This window comes from Lissotriton vulgaris, chromosome 2_2 (genome assembly GCF_964263255.1).
Source record: "Lissotriton vulgaris chromosome 2_2, aLisVul1.2, whole genome shotgun sequence".
Lineage (NCBI taxonomy): Eukaryota > Metazoa > Chordata > Amphibia > Caudata > Salamandridae > Lissotriton > Lissotriton vulgaris.
Genome location: NC_141688.1, coordinates 109,729,430 through 109,755,976, shown reverse-complemented (window position 1 = coordinate 109,755,976; position 26,547 = coordinate 109,729,430). Strand labels below are relative to the sequence as shown.

At 46.8% G+C, this 26,547-nt stretch overlaps 1 protein-coding gene across 9 annotated transcripts in view; it reads left to right on the top strand.

Annotated features, from left to right (window-relative positions):
• HERC1 (HECT and RLD domain containing E3 ubiquitin protein ligase family member 1) overlaps window positions 1-26,547 on the top strand; it is a 2,101,515-nt gene that overhangs the window by 1,027,328 nt on the left and 1,047,640 nt on the right. For all 9 annotated transcript variants that reach the window (XM_086959402.1, XM_086959399.1, XM_086959397.1 and 6 more), the window contains exon 42: window positions 10,913-11,141. In XM_086959402.1, the coding sequence (XP_086815528.1) occupies window positions 10,913-11,141 (229 nt within the window). The remainder of the gene's footprint in view (window positions 1-10,912; window positions 11,142-26,547) is intronic.

Sequence of the window (26,547 nt, the reverse complement as noted above, 5' to 3'; positions counted from 1 at the left end):
TAAGGGGATCAGACGAGCCTCTTTAAAAGCTAGAGGGATCTGTCCTGTGCATAGAGAAGTGTTCAATAGATGCAGAACCTCTTCCTCTATTCCTGGTAGTGCCACCTTGAATATGTCAGGAGGGCAAGGGTCCACCAAGGAGCCCGATTTAACTCGGCCTATGATTTTAAGTAATTCCTGTTTGGAGATAGGGGAGAACTCAGCTAAAGGTGAGATGTTTAACGGGACGATAAGGTCCGGTAGGCGAGGACATTCGAGGGGTGCAGTTTCCGCAATTTCGTCTAAGATATCGGATATCTTCTTCACGAAGAAATCCTGAAACCTCTGACAGTCCTCCTGAGTGAACTCAGGGCTTTGCTCTTTGTTCACCCTGAGCTCCGCCAGGACGCGAAAGATTTCTTTTTGCGGATTTCTTGCAGCAGCTATTCTTTCCTCGAAGAAAGCAGCCTTCCTAGATTGTATGGCTAGTTTGTAGTGGGCTAAAGATGAGACGTATTCCTGTTTGGAGATGGGGTCGTATTTTTAACGCCATGCCCGTTCTTTCCTCCTCACCCCACGTTTCATCTCCCTTAGAGAATCATTATACCAAGGCGCCCCAGCTCCTCTCGCCACCTTCTTCATCCTACGAAGAGGTGCCACCACATCAATGGCACTCCCCAGTTTATGCTGGAGATGTCCACATAAAGCATCCACGTTGACATCCTGCTCTTTTGCTGAAGGGTGGTGTTCTAAGAGGTGGACCAATTTTTCCCCATCAAGATTTCTCCATTTGCGGGCCGTTTTCCAGCCCTCCCCAGGTTTGGACAGGGGGCCCCTCAGTATGAGTCTACCCTTTATTAGAGAATGGTCGGACCAAGCACAAGGGAGAATTTCCGTAGTGCCCTGGGCTGGCATGGTGGTCCAGACCAAGTCGAGCACATGACCTTTCTCATGTGTCGGTCCCTTGACCTGTTGAGTAAGACCTAAGGAGGAGACCGCCTCCTCGATCTGTAATGCTTGTCCTTCTTTAGGAGATTTTTCCCAATGATAATTGAAGTCCCCCACGATCACCATTTTATCATATCTTGTGCACAAGTCCTGAACCAATCTCACGAAGAGAGTGGGGAAGTCTGGCGATGCCCAAGGCGGCCGATATACCACCAAGAACACCACACAGACCGCTCCCCTCCTGAGCTTGACCCCCATGACCTCTGCTCCTCCAAGGGTTTCAGAGAGGAACCTGTCGGCACGGAGGCATGACTGATAAAAAAGGGCTACTCCTCCTCCTATCTTGGTTCCCTCTCTGTTAAAATGGATAGCCAGATAGTTATCTGGAAGGGCCGCCACTAAATCTGGCGCTGAGCAATCCTCCAGCCATGTTTCAGTAAGCGCGAGGACATCGAACTCCCCGTCTTCCAGAAGTGTGAAGACCTCCAACCTGTGGCTCTGCAGAGAGCGAGTATTTAATAAACCATAGCTCAGGGTATGTGTGTTAGGAGTGCGCTGTCGCCCTCTAATACACCTAGGTGAAATTAGCAGACCCTCGCAGCCCAGCCGATGTATGGTAGCCGGCTCCAGATGGGACTTACCCAAGTTAAGCTGTAGTAAGTCACCCCTTGAATAACACACAATCTGGCCAGGGGTTCTGGCCCCAGGCCCCGGATGGTCACGGATGGGCAAAGATGGGCTCACCTCTGGCGAACCTTCGGCGCACCTATGGCGCGCCCGCTGCGCGTAACCGCTGCGCGTTTGCTCCATGTGAGCTTTAAATAGGAGGCTGCTGATGGTCCTAGTACAACCACTAGACCGTCAGCTCTCCAAGATGGCCCCCGGAAGTGAGGGTGAAAGGGCTCCCTCTGTACCGCGTTAGACACTCCCTCCACAACAAACAGCACAAGCTGCGGTGGAACGGGGAGGTAAGCGGTGATCTACACAGGTCTACACAGAAAGGTGACTTTGCTAATGTACCCACGAAAGTTTAAAATTACAGCGTGCAAATAATGGTCCTTTACAGCAGTAAAGCGGCGATTTTAAAAGTTGCAATTTGCAAGTCAGAAGCAGTAACGTGCTAACAGTAAAGCGGCGATTTTAAAAATAGAAATTTGCAAGTCAGAAGCAATAGCGTGCTAGCGTGGTCAGCAGCTCGTCTGCAAGTAGCGTTTCAGTGCCAGTAAATGCTAGAATCAAGCGCGGCAGGAAACGCTCGCCCTAAATAGGAGGCTGCTGATGGTCTTAGTACAACCACTAGACCGTCAGCTCTCCAAGATGGCCCCCGGAAGTGAGGGTGAAAGGGCTCCCTCTGTACCGCGTTAGACACTCCCTCCACAACAAACAGCACAAGCTGCGGTGGAACGGGGAGGTAAGCGGTGATCTACACAGGTCTACACAGAAAGGTGACTTTGCTAATGTACCCACGAAAGTTTAAAATTACAGCGTGCAAATAATGGTCCTTTACAGCAGTAAAGCGGCGATTTTAAAAGTTGCAATTTGCAAGTCAGAAGCAGTAACGTGCTAACAGTAAAGCGGCGATTTTAAAAATAGAAATTTGCAAGTCAGAAGCAATAGCGTGCTAGCGTGGTCAGCAGCGCGTCTGCAAGTAGCGTTTCAGTGCCAGTAAATGCTAGAATCAAGCGCGGCAGGAAACGCTCGCCCTAAATAGGAGGCTGCTGATGGTCCTAGTACAACCACTAGACCGTCAGCTCTCCAAGATGGCCCCCGGAAGTGAGGGTGAAAGGGCTCCCTCTGTACCGCGTTAGACACTCCCTCCACAACAAACAGCACAAGCTGCGGTGGAACGGGGAGGCAAGCGGTGATCTACACAGGTCTACACAGAAAGGTGACTTTGCTAATGTACCCACGAAAGTTTGAAATTACAGCGTGCAAATAATGGTCCTTTACAGCAGTAAAGCGGCGATTTTAAAAGTTGCAATTTGCAAGTCAGAAGCAGTAACGTGCTAACAGTAAAGCGGCGATTTTAAAAATGGAAATTTGCAAGTCAGAAGCAATAGCGTGCTAGCGTGGTCAGCAGCGCGTCTGCAAGTAGCGTTTCAGTGCCAGTAAATGCTAGAATCGAGATAGGGCGAAATCTCTCAGGTTTAGATGTATCCAATGTCGGTTTCTTTAATAAGGGGACCACCATGGCCCGTTTCCAGGCCCTGGGAACTACGGCAGTGGACAGGGACATATTGATCAGCTTACAGAAAGGCAAGAGAAGCTGAGTCAATGATTTAAGGAATTGATCTGGTTTAAGAGGGTCTGCAGGAGAGCCTGATTTGACTTTCCTGCAGATCGTAAGCATCTCATCTTGAGAGATCGATGGAAAGAAGGAGAGCGTCGGGTTAGCATAGGACCTAAGTGCTGGGCCTGATCTGATCGCGGTATGGGAGAAGGTCCTGTAGATGTTCTCGACCTTATCAATGAAGAAAGCGGCGAGCCCTTCACTTCTTTAGGCAGCTGTCTTTCATTCAGGTGGCAACAGCCTTTATTCCGCTGTGAAAGTTGGCAGTACGTTGATGAGGGAGAGGGTCAACTGTGTCTCGTTGGCATAGGAGACTATGTTCAGTCCCTCGCTTCTGATGATGGCTACGAGGTGCCATGTAGACTTTGAAGAGGGTGGGGCTCAGGGATGAGCCCTGAGTCACCCCACTGCTGATCTTTGTAGGTTCTGAGAGGAACAGGGATAGTCGTACTTAGAGTCCGGCTGGTGAGGAGGAAGTCAGGGATGCCGGTGTCGTGGAGTCTCGTGATTAGGGTGTGGTGGGAGACTGTGTCGAAGGCGGCTTATAGGAACAGTAGAATAAGTGCTGCGGTCTGACCCCCGTCTAGGAGGCAGCGGATGTCATCAGTGGTGGCGATGAGCGCAGTCTCCATGCTGTGGTTGCCTGGTAAGTCAGATTGGGAGGTGTCCAAGTTGTGGTTCACTTCTGTGAAGGTGGGCGGAGAGTTGGGCGTTGACTGACTTCTCAATGACCTTGGCTGGGAAGGGGAGGAGGAAGATGGGCCTGAAGTTCTTGAGGTCCATTGGGGCTGAGGACAGCTTCTTCAGCAGGGGGTTGATCTTCACATGTTTCCAGTCATCTGGGATGATAGCGGTTCCAATGGAGCAGTTGATGGTGCAGTGAAGCTGGGGGGCGATGGCAGCAGCTGCTCTTTTGAAGATGTGGTACAGGCAAGTATCCGATGGGGAGCTCCTGACTCGATGCTCTTTATGGTCTTGAGTGTCTCCTCTGTTGTGAGTGGGTTCCAGTAGAGCATGGTCTGTTAAGGTGTGGCGTAGTTGCATGCGGCTGTGGCGGGTGTAGTGGCTCGGTCTGGGGTGTCGAAGTTGTCATAGATCTGTCTGAACTTGTGGTGAAGGAGTGCACCGAGCTTGATGCGGAGGTCTTGGGAGGGAGTGACGTCTGTTGTCTCACTGTTGGGTCTGGTGAACTTGTTAACAATGGCGAAGGGTTCTTTGCTGTTGGGTTTATTGATGCTGATTCTGTGTTGTAGGGCCATTTTCTTTGTGGTTGTGAGTTGGAGATGATGTGCTTTGACAGCGGATTTGAAGGTTGCGTGGGTTTCTGGGGTTTTGTTGTTCCTCCATCTCTTTTCAAGTCATTTGTAGTGATCTGTAGATGCGTCTATACTTGTGTAGGGTGGAAGTGAACCAGCTGGCTTTCTTATAGTGTTTCTTGCCTGGTCTTTCCTTGAGTGGTTTCAGAGTATCGGCAAAGTTGGAGATCCATTGGTGGAGGTTGCGTGCTGTGGTGTTGGTGTGTGTTGATGTAGACGTTGTGCTGAGGGAGTCAACAAGAAGTTCTTAGGCGGCCTTGGGCCAGTTGCAACGGGGGCGGTTGTGTACGGTGGGAGAGGTGAAGGTGAAGTGCACGCAGTGGTGGTCTGTCCAGAGGAGTTCGGTGATGTGGCTGTAGGTGCTGGTGGAGAAGATTGGCTTGAGCGTATGTCTTGCTGTGGGGTCGGTGCAGTGACCAGCTGCTTAAGTCCACTGTTGGCAAGGTTCTCCTATAGGGAGGCAGTGTTCTGGTCTCTGGCGTTGTCCATGTGGAAGTTGAGGTCTCCGAGTAGGATGTAGTCGGACGATGCTAGAGCCTGTGGCGCAATGAGGTCTATGATGACATCTGTGAACTGTGGTCAGGGTCTAGGAGGCCTGTAGATGAGGGTGCCTCAGAGGGTGGTATTGGGGTTGATTCTGGAACTGGAAGTAGAGGTATTCCATAGTAGTCATAGGGTCATTAGAGTGCGTGGTTTGTCGGAGAATGTTCTTGTGGATGATTGCAATGCCACCTCCCAGGCGGTCGGGTGTTCTTGCGGGTGATTTCATAGCTGTCTGGGATGGAGCTGGAGCTGTCGGAGCAGGGGTTAGTCCAGATTTCCCTGAGGAACGTGAAGTCGGGGGATTTGGCGTCAAGGAGGTTACAGATTTCTGTGGAGTGTTTATGGAGGGATCACGTGTTAAGGAGGTAGTGTGTTGTCATGAGTGAAGGTGCAGTTGTAGAACCGGCAGGAGAAGAGTCCCTGGGTCTTCTTCGGTGACGCTAGATAGCTGGCCTTTTGGCCATCTATGTTGAGGGCGAGGATGGTCGGCGTCGCATCGGTGGAAGGTCCGAGAACCAGGTCCCTGGCTCTGAGCGTGGTCCAGGTGAAAACTGGCGCAGATGGTCTTGCCTTTGATGAGCCGGCTGCCATTAAGAAGTGTTACGGAGGCTGCATAGCTAGGAGGCTGGACAGCTAGGAGGCAGGAAAACGTGGTAAGGGACACAAGAGGGGGGTAGAGCCACTAGGTATTGCAGCGGCAGGGGCGACAAAGGGAAATAAAACGGTGGGAAATGGAAAAGAGGAAAGCCAAAGGCAGAGGCTGAAAAGAGAAAAGGAAGAGAGAAAAGCAGCAAGAGAGACTGAAAAAGCAGACAGAGGGACAGAAACAGCAATTAGAGGGACCGAAGGGCAGCCCTAGCAGCAGAGCAGGGACGCTCTGCCACTAGACCACCAGGAATGAGACGCAGACAGGAGCCTGCAGGTGGAGGAGGGACTCAAACTCCAGAACTCCGGGTCAGCAGCAGGGGACTGGGAGAGCAGCAGCTGAAAAACGGAGCTGTGCTGCGAAGGAGCAAGTCATCTGCACCGCGCAGCCGCTGCCATTAAGTAGTGCTGTGGGGGGGCTGGACAGCTGGGAGGCGGGAAAATGCAGGAATGTACTCTGTAGACGGGTGGGCCACGGGAGATCACAGAGGCAGATGTGACAAAGGGGGTAAAAAACGTTGGGAAATGGAATAGAAAAGAAAAGGGAGAGGCAGAAAAAAAAAAGCAGAGAGCAAAGCAGCAAGAGAGACTGAAAAGGCAGAAAGAGGTACAGAACAAGCAGGTAGTGAGACAGTAGGGCAATCCTAGCAGCAGAGCAGTGATGCTCTGCCACTAGACCACCAGGGATGAGGCGCAAGGCAGGAGCCTGCGGGAGGAGGGGCTCCTCAAACTTCTGACCTATGGGTCAGCAGCATATGACTGGGACAGACGTAGCTACAAGATGGAGCTGAGCTGCGCTGCAAAGGAGCAAGTCCACCCCAGGATAGTTCTCAGGTTCAAGACTGAGCAGCGCGCAATCAGTTTTAAGTTGATATCCGAACCAGCCATAACTAACCCTGTAAGACAAAAGATCATCTTGTACTTTGATATCTAGAGGATTAGCTAATCAGGGAAACACACTACAACATAGTTCAGGGCTTGTCTAGTTTGATAACACTGCCACAGGGTATGCAACTGTTACCACGGATTTTTTACAACGCATACCATTACAACGGATACCATTACAACGCAGGTCATTTTACAACGGATACCTTTACATCGCATTACACTACAACGCATATACTATTACAACGCATACCATTACATCGTAAGTATAATTATAGGTAAGTTTATCTTTTTTTATAAACATTTGGTTTTGGGGTACAGGGGTATTTTTAGGTTTTAGGGCTGGGTTTGGGTTTTGGGGTACAGGGGTATTTTTAGGTTTTAGGGCTGGGTTTGGGGGTACAGGGGTATTTTAAGGTTTTAGGGCTGGGTTTGGGTTTTGGGGTACATGGGTATTTTTAGGTTTTAGGGCTGGGTTTTGGGGTACAGGGGTATTTTTAGGTTTTAGGGTTGGGTTTGGGTTTCGGGGTACAGGGGTATTTTTAGGTTTTAGGTTTGGGTTTTGGGGTACAGGGGTATTTTTAGGTTTTAGGGCTGGGTTTGGGTTTTGGGGTACAGGGGTATTTTTAGGTTTTAGGGCTGGGTTTGGGTTTTGGGGTACAGGGGTATTTTTAGGTTTTAGGGTTGGGTTTGGGTTTTGGGGTACAGGGGTATTTTTAGGTTTTAGGGTTGGGTTTGGGTTTTAGGGTACAGGGGTATTTTTAGGTTTTAGGGCTGGGTTTGGGTTTTGTGGTACAGGGGTATTTTTAGGTTTTAGGGCTGGGTTTGGGTTTTGGGGTACAGGGGTATTTTTAGGTTTTAGGGCTGGGTTTGGGTTTTGGGGTACAGGGGTATTTTTAGGTTTATGGGCTGGGTTTGGGTTTTGGGGTACAGGGGTATTTTTAGGTTTTATGGTTGGGTTTTGGGGTACAGGGGTATTTTTAGGTTTTAGGGTTGGGTTTGGGTTTTGGGGTACAGGGGTATTTTTAGGTTTTAGGGTTGGGGTTTTGGGGTACAGGGGTATTTTTAGGTTTTAGGGCTGGGTTTAGGTTTTGGGGTACAGGGGTATTTTTAACCTATTTTTACAAATTAAAAAATTAAATTAATTTAATTAATAATGTTATTAAAATAATATATAACAAATAATTAAATTAAATAATAAATTAATAAATATTTACAACATATTTTAAAATTATATATTATTATCATATACTTACCTATACTTACGTTGTAATGGTATGCGTTGTAATAGTATGTGCGTTGTAGTTTTTTGCGTTGTAATGGTATCCATTGTAAAATGACCTGCGTTTTAAAAAATCCGTTGTAATGGTATGCGTGCTAAAAGTACGCGTTGTAACATCATACATCCCTGCCACAGAGCATACATCATCACTTATTCCTCATAACAAGATTTATTTTGTAGGGTACGAGCCTCCAAGTGAAAATGTTGAGGATTTTCTCTTGTATTGTATCCATCGTATCCTACTAGCAAAAATCGAGATCTTTCCCAAATTGCATTACGCTAATATTTTGGCCTCAGACCTTCACAAAAATCAATCAGGAAGATGGAGCTGCAGCAAAGCAAGGTAGTATAGTGGAGCTTTAATATGCCGTAATGAGTATATAGGCCAGCCATGAAGTCACTTCACTGGATCCCTGTGCACATTAGGCAATCATTCTGCAGTATTACCTACTATTCTTTTATAAACCACCCCCTCCTTGCATTCAAGCTCTAAAACTTTGCCCCTCATGTCTTATTGAGAACTGTTCAGTTTAAAAAGGAAAATGTAGATCGCACAATGCTCAGAACCCACATTCTGGAATATACATAGTGGGATTAGAGATGCCAACTAAGCAATTAGTAGTTCAGGAAGAGCTTGAAAATATACCTATGATATTATTGTTTGACTGCAAGGTAGTTCCTTTTCACTCCTACTTCACCTACCATCTTTCACATGATAGTGAATACCACCCAAGAGTTTCACAGAAGGATGCTGAAGAAACTGTGAAGTTGCACTTTGCAAACCTCTGTAGTTAATGAATAAAATAACTTTTTATAGGACTGGATACTTCCATACTTATTTCTTAGACATCACCCCATGAATTATTGGTGAAAAGATGTGACATTTCCAAATAAACAGAAAACCCCCAACCAGAAATCAGCAGCAAAAGTTCCAAACTTACAGAAGCCCGAATATTAAACATGCAAGATGTCCATGCACATTTTGGCAGTTATTGAGGACCACAATAATGACCAGCAGCTCTCCCATTTTTTTTCAACAGTGCTTCTAGGTAATAGACGCCACATCTAAATGCAACCATCTTCTAAATATGGCCATGTCTTTCCCCTCCAGTCATCAGTATTAGCCCTACTCATCCAGCTAACTAATGTATAGTAAAAAAGATTGCAGCAGCATGGTAGTTTACAGTGTTGAGAGATCGGGCTACTACTCCTGCCCCATCCAGCTTTCTTCCAGCCACCACTGACCCCAGTGCATTTCTGCATACATTCATTCTCTGCAGACAGTCACTCATTTGACGACAGATCTGCAAGACTTGCTCCACCATTTGATCTTCGACGAATCTTGGAAAGTTTAGCACAACAAAAAAAACCTCCATCACTATTGGATCTGTTGTACCTATAGGTCGCTTTTACAATTTCAATATTTCTGCTACAAGTCATGGAACAGTTTGATCTCACACCCACTGTGTCAGATGACCTTCTGTTTCTTGCCTTCTTTCAAGTTGGGAAGTGGTTCTCCTAATCAATGTCTTGATGCCCTTCTTGGTCCTCAATCTTCCCACCATATGAACCTCTGCAGCGTGAAGAGGAAAGTCAGTAGATGTTTGGATTTTTCACAGGCATGTCTTCTCTCTCGCTGAGAGATATTTCAAATAGTCACACTTTTTATGTATTTCGCAGAGATATGTCAGGTCCTTTTATGCATCATCCATTTAAGTAAATTAAAAGGAGATATTTTCTTTATTACAATGCTCTTTACCTATTCTGTCGTATCTCCCAGGAGATTACTGTGAAGGCCAGTATAAAGGTGCTACTTGCCCAGTCCTGAAGTTTTAAACATGTTTATGTCCAGAATAGCCAGAATGGAAATAGGGACAAATAATAAAATGCAACTGTGAAATAACAGCAGAATTTAATTAAGGACTAACACAAATGGAGTATAACTGTGAAGCCAAAGACACTTTTCCTCCTTGCACAGTGCCAGGAATAGGGGAGGAGGAGAACTCCCGGGCCATGCTGCAGTGAGCTAATACTTTTCCAGTCTTATCCATCTTCCTGAGGTGACTGAGCGAAGTGATTAGGCAACCTAGTCAGCGGTAAGCTGACACAGTGGGTCAGGAAGGGACAGGTGGATGTGAAACTCGCAGCCCTCTCTCACCGTTGCTGTGATTCGAAAGACTACAAGCACCAGGGAGACTCTATTGGCATGTGAAAAGATGGAGACCAGCCTTAGATTACTGAACTGGGGGAGTGTATGGTTGGTTCCCTGCCTAGAAGTGTAAAGCAGTCAGGGAGCTCTGTTTTGAATCAGGAGAGCAGAATTAAGCAGCGAGACGCAGAGATGGAAGATTCGCCGACTTTCTTAATGGCACGATGTCTGGCTCCCATTCTAGCACTGGGATCAGTTGACACACTCTTCTGTTACCGACTACTTGGTTACACCTACGAGGAGGGTGACCGAGATGCATGTGAGGACAAACAAGTTACTTTGAAATTAAAGGATATTTGAATGGCAGAGCCTTCCCCTTTGCTATGTGAGAATTGAGGTGATTGGTGTCCGACTGAGCACACTGCGAAGCATCTAACATATTCTTTGAGCCTTGCTAGATAAAGTTTTTGTCAATGTACCACTGGGAGATCTGAGGAGGTGCCCACTAGTTTCTGGGCAGCAAGCTGCCCATGCACCCAAGCTTATAGTCAATGCTGGAGACACAATGGTGGTGGAGCTCTTTCACTTTGCACCCCTTAATAATGAACACCCACAAAGGAAAGATACACAGGTGAGATTCAGAGAAAGACTGAATCACGCTGGGAGACCAGGGAAGTGAGGAAGACCTACATAATCCAAGAAACACGGACAAGATAGATTTAGCAGCAAGAAAGAAGACCATATACCTCTATTTGGTCACCCCCATCACAGCATGCAGAATTGTACCCAAGGTGTAGATCTTTCTAAAATACATGTATCTGTGCAGCATTTATTCTTTGTGAAAGGTATCACAGTCCTGTGTTTGTTCTTCTCAGGTGCTAGAGGTGAAGCTGATGCTCAGAATATCACAGTGCTAGCCATGTGGATGATTGAACATCCTGGGAACGAGGATGAGGAGGAGCCACAATCAGACAGAACTTCAGATTCATTGCAGGGGGCTGTCCTAGGAACCAATGGCAAATCAAGTGATCCAGCTTATTTGCAGTCTCCTGGTGAAATCCCTTCTGCTGATTCTGCTGAAGCAGAAGATGGCTTCTGTGAAAGGTACCTGTACTATTATGCACTGTATTTTCTAGAAGGGAATATTCATGACATATATCAGTCCCCCCTCATGTCATTGTTTTCTTTGTTGATAACTAGATTTCACAGTTCCCTAGAACTGTTTACCTATTGAAGCTTCTTCATTGGCTTCTCATATCAGTTACAGTTTTATTTATAGGCATGTGAATAGTCCACCACACTGCTGATTGCACAGCCCTAGGCTATTTGTCCATTAGAACAGGTGCTCCTACTAGTATACAAGATAGAATATAGAAAGTAGCAGCATTAGCAGTTGCTTATTGGGGCAGTTGTTGAAAGAGGTCTACCGGTACAGTCCTGCAATCTTTATTTCCCTCAGGACTATATGGCTAAAAGATAGTGATAGTGGAGAGAAAGAAGCCGTCAAGGCTTCCTTCAATATCAGAGCAGCTATCTCAGCCGCACAGTCAGTTTGAAAGGGAGCTATGGCAGAAGATACTACAGAGAACATTTATTCAGAGACTGGGTCTGTGGTGATGGATTCTCAACTAGCCTTTTAGTCAGTTGATAAAAAAACCTTTGGAGTCCTGGCAGACAATGGTTTAATAGAGCACCTAAATGTATAAAGATGCAATGTCAGTGTTGATTGAAATCTACAGGTTTCATATCAGCGCTTCAGTAAATATAAGGTTTGGTTTTAGTGGAATATACCTCTTGGAAGAGGTGTTTTATGAGGACTTGCAAGCAATCAAAGCAGATACTAAAATAACTGCAAAATTCATGCTATACCCCCTCCCCCCCACCAAGAAGATCATTTACCTTCTTTGTTTTGAAAATCTTTATTGATATTGATTAAAAGTGGGGACACAATTCCTAACAATAATAAACACCCCTCAGCAATTCACATCATTATCAAGTTGGATGGTGCCCACTTCCTCACGTTGATCACATCAATTTGTTCATTTCCACATATTTATCAGAATTTCAGACTGGTATCTGGTTATTTCTTCACAAGCAAAGCATTTATAATGGAAAGTCATTTGAGGAAAAATTGATTACCTGAATCTGTCCAACATATCAAAGGTGGGACAAACTATTTTTGCCTCACCTCTGCTTTCCAGACATCATTAACCACTGGCTCTCATTTTGACTCCCATCCCCTCTTTGTATATTTACAGAAAATGACAAAATCAGGGCCTTGTACAATCTGAAACCAGATATAATATGCCTACGGGCATATTCAGAGAGGCCATTATGAAAGTCCTGATGTCAAAGAATAGGAACTGTGCTTGCATGTAGAAGGAAGATGATACCCTGCTAGTTTATATTTCTTGTCTAACGCCACTCTCACATGTTGCCCATTCATTGTCTTACCCACTGATACTCATTGCCTCATGCAAGCAAGCTGTCGAAGAACATAACACAGCCTGATCAACTATACTCCCTCTTTCATTTCTCACCCAGCTACACATCATGCATCATCATCAAATGCTGTACAACCAATGTACATTCTTATTTGGCTAATCATATTCATGTTTTCCAAATTCAAATGTACATGTACTAGATGTCACAGATGCTGTTGTTGTTGCATAGACCATTACCATCATTGGTTTTGTTTTGTGTGACAGCATGCCAGCCACTGCAGTGTCCAAATTCATAAGACATTGTCTAACAGTAAGGCAGAATTAGATTTTTTTAGACAATTCCAGGTAGAACATGCTTTTGGTCCGTGTGGAGAAGAAAGAAGTTTTATACAGCCAAGTAATTGGCTGTTTCACATTTTTGTACCTGGAAATATTTTAATTAAACATGACTGAATGATTCATATGGTCACAGAACAAATCTTTGCATACACGTGTTTGGTGTTGGAACCTGCCATTACTGATTTTCTTTGCCGATGTCTGATGAATGGAACACAAGAAACTGTACCCAGCTAAGGATGCTATGGGGAAAGAGTGAAAAAGGTGATGGTAAAAGGTCTTGCCACTTAGTGACTAGTACAACTTGTTTGGTTCCAGTAGTTCTAACCAAATGGGTTAAAACACATTTAGTGAATGAAAGAATGAAATAGCATATATAGAGGGCAACAGCTGCCTCAAAGAGGCTTGCCAGCACACCGTAAGTTAGGCCGCAACCTGGCTGAAATGAAAGAGATTGGATCTGGAAAGTTTTCAGACGATTTTTTAAATTGATTAGAGAGCACATGGCTCTGAGTGAGAGAGGTAACGCCTTTCATAGTTTGGATGCAAGGAACGTTGGTGACGGCCTCGGGCCGATCGGCTGAGCCCTTTCAAGTTGTCACTGCTGGCGGAGGACGCAAGGACTGTAGTAGTTAGGCAAGAGTTCCTCCCGCCCAGGCCACGGAGGATGTGAACAAAATGGTTCACTGTGCGGCACCACTTGTTATTCGGGACTACAGGGCGCGGATTGGAGCACCGGCAGGCGCCGACAGGGCCTGTGTTCTCTCACATTGTCGAAGTGGCTGAGGGGACTGGAGTGGCAGTGTGTCCTGGGCTGGCCGGCCGGCAGCCAGCTCCCCCTCCATCCCCCCACCTCCCTCCTCCCCAGACCTCTGGGCAGGAGAGTTCTCTTCCAGGGGATACTCATCAATAGTCATAAGCACTGAATAATCCCCGCCCATGTGCGGGACTCAGGAGTATGTACAAAGTTAGATATATGAGTATGTTTAGGTAAAGAAGTACAGAGTGCCTTCAAAATATACATGTATACATATATAAACATGCAGCCTACCAGAACACAAATAAGCTAATATGCCAAAATTACATGGGTTTCTCATTAAATGAAAATAATCTCACGTATGATTTCTGTAACAGAGAACATGCCCTGCAATAGTGTTCCAACACAGCCCTTTATTTTCAGAGAAAAAGGCAAGTAATCGTAGCTAATTAACGGTAGGCTGCATAGATGAAAAAACATCACAGTACTAAAAAAACTGGCACCATGCCTTTAAGGATTCCAAGAACCTGGACACCGTGCCTTTAAGACCTCCAGGAGCCTCCTGCTCCCATCATGGACCACAGGAAACAGTTAGGTCAGTTCTTTTTTTCTCGGTTCCTTCTGTGAGGATCCTGGAGCATCGAGCTAGTCAATTTTTTAATATTCCAGTCAAAATCAGTGTATTTCATCTCTACACAATGCTTTATGACTGCTAGCAGCTTTTTCAGTGTTTTCTGACACTTTTGAGAACTATTTTTCTGTGAGAAATGCCTGCTTTATTTAACAAATGTCCCTCCTGTGGGAAGAAAAGGGCAAAATCAGACCCACATTCTGTTGGTATTGTGTCCTCACACAATCCAGACCAATGTTACTACGGTCAGCAATTCTCCAGAAGAACTCTTTGTGACAGGGAGAAGATAAAGCTACATCCCTTGCTGAAGAGTGGAAAGGGACCTTCAAAAGTGGCCTTGAGAGCAATCTTGCTTTCAAAGAGCCCTCCTCTCAGGAAAAACACAGAAAACGGCGTTGATCTGCTTCCCCAGCATCAAAAAGGAAGCAAATCCCTGACTGTTTACTGCCAGCGTCGAGATCGATGTCGGAAAAGCAAAAACCACATGCATCGGCGTCTAGGATCGCCGTTGAAGCGGAAAGAGCTCCGTCGCCGAAACGTGAGTTGACGTTGAGGCATACTACTTCGGCTTGAAGCATGTTGGTCCCGAGAGACCTAAATCAACGTCAAAGCCTGGGCTGCCGTCGAGGAAACATCCATCGACGTGAAGACACCGGTCGACGTCTAGCTCTCCACTGCCATCTGGAATATCTGATAGAGACTACTAGCCGCAGATTCCTTCACATAGAATTATCCCCAGGCGTGAGAATGGCTCCGGAAAATTTTATGCCACAGCAGCCCTGCGCGCCAGGGGGATGGCATCACGCGACACCGCCCATGCATTGTCCGCGCATGTGACGTCAGCGAGGTCACATAAGTCCTACCCCGGCCCATTTTTTTCCTTTTCCGCATGCAATGCGGATCTGGATCGTGCTCTGGGCCTGTTCAGGCCTTTCCCTTTCGCTTATTGCTTTGTGTGTGGGAACAGTGTGTGAATGCCTTCAGGCTTTAAGACGTGCTCGTCTTTTATGCGCCAGATGTCGGCGACGGATCCTCACCTCATCTGCATGTGGTGTTTAGGGGAATACCACGAATCCACTCATTGTGAGGCGTGCCAACAGATGAAACCGAAGTCCCGGCGGGAACGCCGGATGAAACTTCTCTCAACTCGCATGTCCAGGTCGGCGTTGTCGCCACGCCCGGCACCTGTGGAGGGTCGTCCATCTCCTAGGTCGCAAGAGCGTCACTCACCTGTCGATAAGTGTCGCAGTTTGTTCCCGAGGGCTGGTTCTCGGCCTCTTGGGGGCGTGGGCTCTCCGCGGGTGGTGTGGCCCGCGTGTCATCCCCTATCTGCCATTTTCCGTGTGGGGGCAGCTAGAGCCCAGATGGAGACATATGCGGCGGCTTTGCAGGCCTCTCTGGCTTCTCATCCTCCTTCTTCCCTGGGACTTCAGCGGATCCCTTGCAGTGTGCAGCGTCCTCTGCGGCGTTGCCGGCGGCTCCGCCCCCGGCTTGTTAGGATCCAGGTTCCGTTGGGTTGTGGTGCCGTTGGGGTGCAGCCCTTCGGGGGTCCCTCCTTCAGCCCACGGCTTCACTGCAAACTCCTGCGGTAGTCCCTGTGGTGTAGCGGGAGGTCGCCGGGACTCGGGTCACACCCCCGAGTCCCACTCAGTCCTCGGGACAGGCGGCGGCCCCGTCCGAGGCCAAGGTAACGCCGCTTCAGCGCCGGCGGCTGCTGGCCCTTGTGGCGCCACAGGGGCTGGCGGAGGGCCCTTCTTGTCCAGTCATGGGTCGAGGTTGGCAGGGGACTTATCGTCCTTCCCCGGGTCCCTCTCGCCCCTCCACGCAGGCGGCTGCCTTATCGGAGGTTGGGTCGACGCCTTTCCGGCGCTGTTCCCTTGCCGCCCCAGCTCCCGCCCAGCCCCGGTCTCCTGCGCCGAGCGCTGTGGCGGAGGTCGTTCAGGCGTCTCGCCTGGCGTTGGACGTTGATGTCCTCGGACTCCTCCTCTCCAGAGGTTCGACGCTTGCTGCTGTCATCCTCGCCGGAGTTCGGCCGACACGTTGTGGCTTTTTTCCCGACGTCGTCTAAGGATGGCTCCTCTCCTTTGCTGCGGCCTTCACCGGAGGTGCCGAAGGTCCCCCCACTCCTCGGTGCCTCTTCCTCCTTTCCAGACCTGGCCCTTCCTTCCTCCGTTGGGCTTGGGGGACGGCTGCCTTAGCTTACAGCTGTTGCCTACTGAGGAGCTGCTTTCGCCACTGTGGGGCTCTACAGAGGCGGGTGCGGCCTTCGCTTGTGAGTTTCCAAAGCTGTGGGAATTTTGCGCATGGGTGATCCAGCTGCCCATTTCCCAGTGGATCTTCTTCTGGAGGTTCTCCATCAGGGCTCTGGTGGAAGGGAGCTGCTTCTTCCCTTCGAAGGTTCGCTCCATTCGTCTCTTTTAGGGACTTCGGGCCTTCCCGCCATTGGGGAACCGGGCCCCAACACCTTCTGCACCGCCACCATCTGGCGCCACGGGATCCGGTGTGTCTTTCCCTCCACCCCTCTACCACAGGCCCTCTTTTGCAGAATGCCTTTCCCTCTCTACCACCGCTGTTGTCTCCCCGGTCACGGGAGGCACGTTGGCTAAACTCCCACGGGCGCAAAATTTTTGCCTAAACAAATGCAGCACTGCGAGCCCTTAACACGCTGTGTGTTTTGGCTAGGGCCACTACTTGCTTGTGGGACTCGGCGGAGACCCTTATGTCTGCTGCTTTTCAGGAGGCTGCCTGTGTTGATTTGAGGCACCAAGTGTTGGATGGCCAGGAGCTGGCGGCGTTTATTCTTCACTCCTCTCTGGACATCTCGGAGGTGCTTGGTCGTGCCATGGCTTCTTCGGTTGCCCTTCGTCGTCATACCTGGCTTCGGGACAGTTTGTTCCCGGAGAACGTTCGGGAACGGCTGGTGGTCCTTCCTTTCGAAGGTGCTCTTTTGTTCCACGCCCCTGCGGACTTGCCATTCAGAGGTTCTTGGCGGGGCTTCGGCCTCCTCCTCCTCCTCCTGCTCTTCCCACTCCTCCTCCTGCTCCCCCTCCTCCTTCTCCCCTCTCAGTGACCTGTGAGTTGATCTGTTCTTTGGGAGGTGTTTTTCCGTTGAGGCGGGTCGCCCCAGTTGTGTGGTCTGTATGCTTCATGTGCATTTCAGTCTTCCTTGTTGGGACTATGGTTCTGTTGGCTGCTGGCCGACAATTCTTGACTGTGTTTTTTTTTCTTTGGCTGCTTGACAAGCCTTCTGCGGGTTTTTCCGCTGGTATTTCTGTTGTCCTCTGCTGCGGAAGTTTTTTCCTAAGAGGTTTCCATGTCTTGGGAAGTAACATGCACAGAAATCTCTGGGCCTCGAGGCTTGTGGAAGGTCTTGTGCATAGGTCTCTAACATTTTTTTGCAGTATTTCATGCCTGCGATCCAGTCCTTGAACCTTGGTATTCTCTTGCTACCCCAACGCATGGCTTTTCTTCTCTTAGCAAGTAATAATATGACCGCTAAAAGTTTCCTACGTCTTGCATATTTAAGCTTCCTGACTCCTAATAGACACACTAGGGCTGTGTTGGGAATCTGTTTCGATAGCATTTCAGTGAGTGTGTTGGTGACGTCTCGCCAGTATGCCTGTAACTGATGGCATGACCAGGACTTATGTAAGAAGTCCGTGCCCGTGACTTTACATCTCTGGCATCTATCTGTCTCTCTAAGTCCAAAGCTATGCAATTTAGCCGGCATGTAATATAATTGATGAAGAAACTTAAAATGGATAATGCGCAAATTGCAGTTTGACGTGAGAAGTATGAGTTGCGTGCAGCTATACTGCCAGTCTTTTTCATTTATTGTCTCACCCAGTGCTGCTTCCCATCTATTCGCCGCGATATTTGGTCTCTCCGCCTGTCCTTGGGCCGTGTTGTATAGGCGCATCACCAAGTTCTGACGCGTAGGTGCTGTAAATAGAATTTGTAGTTTGTTTAATTGCATAGGTTCTTCTGGAAATGTGGTGTACAATGTCCGTAGAGTGTGCGCAGTCGTAGATGAACAAATTTCTTCAAAGGGGACTGGTGGGTACAAAGTGACAAATCTGTCAAGTTAATACATTTATTATGTGGGAATGTGCCCATGGTGGTCAGTTCCATCTCTACTAAGAGATCTTGCATTTTCTTTTCCTGTGTGACCGTTAGCTTGGGATGTCTTGCCACAGGTAAAGCTCTTGCATAGATCGGGAGCTTATGTGCCCTGTGTGCCAGCGCGTGTCATGCTCTAGAGGTTCATTTAGCTGTTTGTATCGTATCTCGTGGTATGTACGTTTTCGGTTCCGCTATGAGTACAGTCAATGGTGTGGGATGTACGCTATCCTTTTCCACCGCTATATGTGGGATATGTGCATGTGGTTTCTTCCAGTAGTGTGCATTTTGTGCTTGTGCGCAGAGGAAATATAATTGGAAATCTGGCGCCTCAAATCCTCCTTGATGGTACGGTTGGGTCAGTGTCCTCCAGCTAGTCCTAGCCTGCTTTCCTGCCCATGTTGATCGTTGCAATATAGACCGTATCTTGACAAAGAAAGCCTTAGTCAATGATATCGGTATGTTCAAAAATAGGTACAAAAACCTAGGCAGTATAACCATTTTCTGTATCGCTATTCTGTCTGCTGGAGAGGCAGTTTGATCCACTTATCCACTTCCAACCTCACCAGTGCTTTGCCATAGTTTTCTCTGACTATCAATTCTGTATCCAGATTCCCAAGTATTTAACTGGGTCTGTTTGCCACTTTAGCATATATTCTAAGTAAGGTTCTGGAGTGTCAGCAGTGAGGGGCATCACTACTGACTTTTCCCAGTTTATGCGGAGGCCTTAGTATTTCTTGTATCAGATATATTCCCTTATAAGCAGGTTTATATTCTTGTCCGGGTGCGTAGCGTAAATGACCATGTTGTCTGCGTACAGCGCAATACCAATGGGTCGCAGGTCAAATTGCAGGGCGGGCTCAGAGTGCTTCTGCCTAATTTTGCAGGCCAGTGGTTCCAGGATTAGTGCAAATAGCATTGTTGATAAGGTGCAGCCTTGTCTGGTACATCTTGAAATCTCTATTGGACTAGAGGTGTTCCCGTTGATTCTAACTCTTGCTTTAGGCGTGGCATACAATAATGATATCTATTTTAGAAATGGTTCTGGGAACTCCATACTATGGAGAGTGACATACATGAAGACCCATTCCACCGAATCAAATGCCTTGACTGCGTCCAATAGGGCCGCAGCCGCTGGCATGTCTGGGTCTAGCTGGTGGAACAACGCAAATAGGGTTCGTACATATGAGCGGTGGATTGTGTTGGCATGAAACCTGCCTGATCCAGTAGTACTAGATTACACAGTACCGGTTGTTGTCTGTTCGCTATTATTTTGGGCAATATTTTGGCATCTATGTTTATCAGAGATAATGGCCTATACGAGTCACATTCAGAAGGGTCTTTTCCGGGTTTCAAGAGTGCTATCAAAAGTGCCTCACTTAATGATGCCGGTAGTGTGCCCTCCTCATACGCTTCCTCAAACATTTCAGCTAGGTGTGGGATCAGCAAATCTCAATAAAATTCTCCCGAGAGTCCATCTAGTCCAGGGGCCTTATTATTTGGGAGAGAATTAATGGCATGTACAATTTATACTTTTGTTATATGGTGACAGAAGTACTCTTGGTGTGTATCTGACAGCCACACCAGCGCCACATCATCCAATTATTCATGAAGTTCATCTATCGGGACCTTCGCCTGTGCCTCGTGTAGTTTAGCATAGTATTTAGTGAAGCAATCAAGTATTGCCGGAGTGTCGTATACCGGTTGACGCTAATCATTTTGGATCTGCGTTACATATGCCGTGGTCTGATTTTGTGTGATGATGCTCGTCCCGGCCTCCCGCCCTCTCCATAGTTTCTGTCCGTATATTTACGCGAAATGTATTTTCCTCATCATCGGTAAACTCATTGTATTTATCTATATGTGTCCGGATGTAGCTAGCCACGATTTATTACGTGTTTCAAATTCTCGTTCCAGCCTATTAATTTTCGGCTTCTATCTATGTCAGTTGTTTCTGAATGTCTCTTAGGAGGCCTGCATGTTTGCTAATACAGTGTCCCCTAATGGTGGCTTTTAAAGCCTCCCAAATTGTCTTTGTGCTAGTGACTGATCCGGAGTTATGTTCTAAGTATTCTATTATCGCCTGTCGAAGTTCCTCTCGGAACACTTGGTCTTTAAGCGCAGTTTCTTAGTCTCCATGTGAATTGCCGCGGGGTGTGTGTCGGAATTGCCAATTGGATTCCTACAGGGTCCTGATCTGACAGGGTTTTAGGTAGGTGATCTATTACTTGTCCATGTGCTCATGTCCTGGGTCCCTAGCCAGTAATACAGCCTGGACCAAGTAAGGTGTGTTAGTGAAAAACAGGTACCTTCTCGTCGGTATGGGTTTCTTAACCTTCATATGTCTACCATGTCCCAATCCTCCATCCCCTCCCTTAAGAGGTTTGCAGAGTGTTTGCCGTATCTGTCATTTCCGGTGGATCTGTCTAGCGTGGGGTCTAAGCAGTTATTAAAGTTCCCGCCCCATAGAACGGCTGTGGATTGTAAGTCACTAAGCTGCGTCCAGATTTGTTTGTAAAAAGATGGGTCATCAGTGTTCGGTCCATAGACATTGAGAATTGTTAATACTGTGCCAGCAAAGCATCCTTTCACTATAACATAGCGCCCCTGGTCATCCTTTACTGATTTAATAAGTGTAAAAGGTGTGTTGCGCTTCACTAATAGCAGAACCCCTCTAGCGTATGATGAGTAAGACAATGCCTGCCTGTATGCTGACCATCTGGCCCCTATTTGCTGCTCTCTGAGGTCTGTCAGGTGTGTTTCCTGTATACAGGCCAAGTCGACTTTGTGTCTGTCTAAGTATGCCAATACTTTGCGTATTTTCTGTGGGTTGTGGTGTAGTGTTGTTCCTACATTCCCAATAGGCCCTGCGCATTGGAATAACATAAACAATAGTTTAGACGTAGGACTGAGGTTGACTAGGTCTCTATTGAATATGTTAGACTTAATTGTGTGTGCCAGCTAGCTCAGAGGTCACTAGAAACTTTCTCGAATAAACAAGAAGGCGTTAACTTTCCTGGATAGACAAGAAGGGATTAGCTTCTGACAACCATATCACATGACAACTTTGTTTGCAATAAGGAATATCTCCAGAGTCTCTGAAACAATAGATAGCTATTTTACTCAGTCAATCGTGCATGCTTCGTTTCACCAGAAATGCTGAGAAATAGAGAGACGGGCGTTTTCAATAAAAGGGTTATTTATTGAGCAGTCTTCTTTCTCATGCAAGAGAAATGAATTGCCACAATTGCAATACTTGTCATGAAGTAAAGTGCGTACAGTAAAAGGAGTATTATGAAATATTACTGTAAAAGCATTTATATGGTTTCTAAGCCATAAGATACTTAAAATGGATAAAATACATACAATGATAAAATAATGACTAAACGTACTCAACTGGTGTTTATAAGATACGCCTACCCCTGTGTACCTAACCTAAGCCTAGTACGTAGGAAGGAAGAGATAAGTTACAGTTTTTTGCCAAGAATCTGAATCAAGAATTCTCTATGGGTCTAATTAGCTCCGTACCTTAGGTATAGAATGAAGGAGGTCTTGTATCTCTCTCTGAGGACTCGATCTCCCAGAAACCCGCAAGGGTGACCGGAAAACGCAAGATGGCGTCCGCGTTGGACGCATGAGTTTGCTGCTCCTGCCGGACCTCCCAGGGTCAATGGATTTACGGTGAAAACGGACCTGAGCGAAGCAAAAGCGAGCAGCCATACAGAGCCGTTAAGTTCTCTAGCAGTCGGAAGTGATTAAAATGTATCTTTCGCCTTTTCATGACTGCGATACAAGCTGTGGCGGAGTTACTGACCCGGACTCGGACGACGCACGCCGGCCGCTGGGTGTCTTTCTGGCAGCACCTGACCCGGCTTTGGATTCAGCACACCTGGTACGCGCGCTGCCTGCGAGTGAAGCAAGGCAGTTCAGAGAGCGGAGGCGAGCCGGGCAGTCAACGGTCAGCGTTGGTTGTAGTGTCGGTTGCAGAGATGGGGCCAAAGGGCAGGAGAGGCCGGGGCCTGGGGGCTGCCACGGAGAATTCAAATGGAGCGGAGACGGCGCTGCCATTAACTACATTAATAATTACTTCAACATCAAGAACAGCATCGGTTTCAGCCACAACCGCTTTACCGCCTCCCACTGTGAGTAACAATGCAGAGTTTGAAGTGGTATCGGACAGGGAGGGGGAGGCTGTCGGTACGCACAAGAAAATACCGGAGATGTTTTCAGTAACCAAATCTAAGGAAGCAGGGATGTTAAAGATACAAAAAGTGGTCGAGGGGTCAGGATCAGAGGGTGTACAAAAGACGGTGTCAGCTCAAGCAATTCCAGCTTTAACCCCTGTCTCTGCCCCTGGCTTAGGACAAATTGTGAACAGAATGGAGACGAGTACAGCTGAGAGTTTAAACAGCGCTACCATCTCAGAGGAAACATCATTGGCTTTACCTTCATCTTTAATTATGCCTAACAGCTGCACTCAGTCTGATGATAGTGCTTTCACTACTTCTTCTATGCAGAGGGGAGATGAAGTGTAAACCCCAATAGAGACTAGTTTGGATTCATTAAACAACGTTGAATCAGTAATACCTATTGAGGGAGAGACTGACTCGGCGGACTTCTTTTCCCTGTCAGAACACTCTATGTCCTCCTCCGAGAATTTAGCGGAACTATATGTTACATGTATGAGCATGGAGGATGGATGCTTAGAGGAAGGAAGTGCACACAGTAGTTTGAATGAAGTAATGGAGAAAGATGGGACAGAGCCTGGTACTGTTCGCAGGCTGCGCTTGGATACAAGAGGCAAAGAGAAACCTGAAGAGACTTTAAATTCTGAGGCTGTGTCCACTGATTTGGATTTAGAAATGGAGGACATTTCCCTGGGATTGATTTATCAAACTATGATGCAGCATAGAGGGGAGACGCGTGAGGACAGTTTGAGAGTGCAGAATTCTTGTAAAAAGTTGCAGAATTCCGTGAGGAGGCTGGTAAAATCACATTCAGAATTTTTGACCAGGGCTACAGAGGCCGAATCACGTATTTCTTCATTAGAAGATGAGGTGGCTAAACAACGAAAGACTATAGAAACTCATATGGCTACTAAGGAAGATGTCAACTGGAAGCTTGTAGACATTGAGAATAGATCCCGCAGAAATAACTTGAGATTTTTGCAGATTGTGGAGGGGAAAGAAGGGTCTGACACTCGAGGCTTTATAGTGTCACTTTTGAAAGAAGCATTGCCAGAGGTTGCGAAATGGGATTGGGATCGGGAGGTGGAAAGGGCCCACAGATTCCCTTTCAGAGTTAATTCACGGGATCAGAAACCGAGAGCTATAATAGTGGCTTTCAATAGCTTCCAGGCTTGGGAGGAATTATTTATGAAAGAGCGTCCTGACAAAAAATGCAAGGCTCTTGGTTGTGAATTTTTTGTAAGACCTGATCTCTGCAAGCAATCTGTTGAGACACGATGGCAGTTAAGACAGCTCATATCTCAATTTCAAGGAAAAGGTGCGCAGGCATATTCCTGCTAAGCTTAAAGTCATCCATAAGGATCGCACTAGATTCTTTATGACTGAAATCGCTGCCAAAGAAATTTTGATGACATTGTAAGTGTAATTGCAGAGAGATATTGAACAGAATTGTTGTACGCTTAATTTTGATATATAAGTTTGCTCAGGAGTTTTCATCAGAATAGGGGGATTATGTTTGTTAAGAACAATGGTAAAACTCTTCAGGGGGGACGGTAGGGGGTTGCTGGGGCAAACTCGCATCACAGGACCATAAGTCCTAAAGCCTCTATTAAGGGAGAAGGGCAGGGTGGAGAAGGGTGGGTGAGTTGGAAGAGGGAGGTTGGGTGGGGAAAGGGGTCACAGGGGGGTGTAAAAAAGGGGGGAAAAAGAGTTCACGGCAAAATACATGGAAAAAATGTGGTTAAAAGGTTACCTGAAAAGAAGGGTTCTGCATTATTTATTTTTGTTTTCTTTTTTGGCAGAAAGGGTGGTAGACGGAATGGAATAGCTATGGTTGGACATTTAGAACTAAAATGGCGGGAAAAGGGTTAAAAATGTGTTCAATTAATGTATCTGGACTGAATAATCCGATGAAAACACAGAAAATAGCTGCAGAATTGAAATATATACAACCTGATGTCGTATGTGTACAGGAAACTCACATTCCGTGGCCAAAAAGGGAGGTGCTAAAAGATTTGGGCTTTACATTAGTTGCTGCTTCTAGACAGACTAGTATGATAAGGGGAGTAGCTATACTAATTAAAGATAATACTACAATTGTTGGTCGGAAGGCTGTGGATAAAAATGGGAGTTGGGCCATTGTAGAGTGTAAAAGTGGTGGCAGGCAGGTAACTTTGGCTACTGTTTATGGTGCTAATTTGGATGACCCTGCCCTGTTGATTGAAATTAACTTGGAGTTAGTTCATTTTCCACAGCCGATAGTGATTTGTGGGGATATGAATATAAATTTGTTGAATAATGCATTACAGGATGGGTATGGAAATTATAAAGGCCGGAAATCGAGAGTGTATAAAGCTCTTGTTAATTTACTACAAGATCAAGGCTTAATTGATGTATGGGGAAAGCTTCATGAGGGGGATAATGGATTTACTTTTTATTCACATCCCCATAAAAAATTAGTTAGACTAGATTATTTTTTTGCCCCAGAAAATTTGTTGGAAGGGACTAAAATTAGAATTTATCCCAGAATTACCTCCGATCATTCTCCCATAATGATTGAAATATAGAGGCAAACAAAGAGGTTAGCACCACCTACTTTTTCTTATGATCGGAAGTTGGGGTTGAATGAAGAATTTAATACACATATGAAAAGATGGATTCAATCTTTTTTTTATTATTAATCATGGTACGGCCAACACTGGTATAGTGTGGGATACTTTTAAAGCGGGGTTCCGGGGAGAGTGCATTAGTTTCTCATCTTCGCAACGTAAAAAATTTAAAAAAGAACTTGATAAACTATATGAGTTGTTGGCTAATGCAGAGATTCTGTTAACTAGGGAAGTTGCCCAGGGTAGAAAAGAGCTTTGGGAGGTTGAAAATGAGGTGGCAAAGGCTAGAGCTAATATTCTTGGCTTTTGGGACACAGAAATCGTAAGGAGATTTTTAACATCCAAAATACAAAGTTATGAATTTGGGGAAAAAATAGGTAAAAGACTACGAATGAAGCAGACAGCTCGGAATATCAATTCAATGAAAGACGCTCAGGGTAAATCACACTCAGAGCCGGAACTTATTCTTAAAATATTCTAAAGTTTTTACGCTGAACTTTATTCAAAGGATGAAAGTTCAGATACAAATACGCAGTGGTGCGCTAGATTGTAGGCAGGGTTGAAAGTTTTAGATCCCCTAATGGCAGATGAATTGGATCTACCAATAACTATGGTAGAGCTAGAAATAGCAGTGAAGAGCTTGGCAGTTGGTAAGGCCGCTGGTCCAGATAGAATACCTGCTGAAGTATATAAAATTTTCTTTAATATTTTAAAGGATGAAATGCTTCATGTAATACTGGAAGCACAGCAGGGAAATCCACCTAGTACATGGTCTGATGCAACTATTGCGGTCTTCTGTAAAAAAGGTAAACCTGCGGATAATGTCGGATCTTACCGTCCAATATCTTTATTAAATGTGGATAATAGGGGGGGAGGAGCCTGGCTCGCGAGCAAGATGGCCGCCTGACTCCTCAGCTCCGCTGACCATCTCGCCACCCTCCCGATTTCCGCCTCATCCTGATCCTGTTTCTTGTACTGCTTGCCGGCAGCGGAATCGGGAGGCGGTGCTGATCACGCCGATGTGCTCCTCGGGTTGATCCCGGCAGTGGAAGCGCCGAAACGCCCCCACCTTCCTCTCCTGCTTCCCGGAGGTGACCGGGTCTTTGTCCTTTGTTGGCGTCCGACTCTCCGCGGAACGACGGCGGCCATTGCCGGCACTACGGGGTCGGCTGGCATGGCGGAGCAGCTGTTCTACACCCTCCGCTTCCCACCTCGCCTGATCCCTGGGCTATGGACACTCTAGCAGGGAGGCGCAACGTTGTTTCTCTTGGGCTCGGGAGCGGCTCTACAGATACATTGTGTCCCCGAGTGTGGAAGCGGGTGCCATCTTCCCGATTGCTTTCATCTTCCGCAATCGTCGACCCTGGGCTGCTGCAGCGGACGCCACCTACTGCCCACGCCGCTTCGACACCGGGAAGAATGGATGG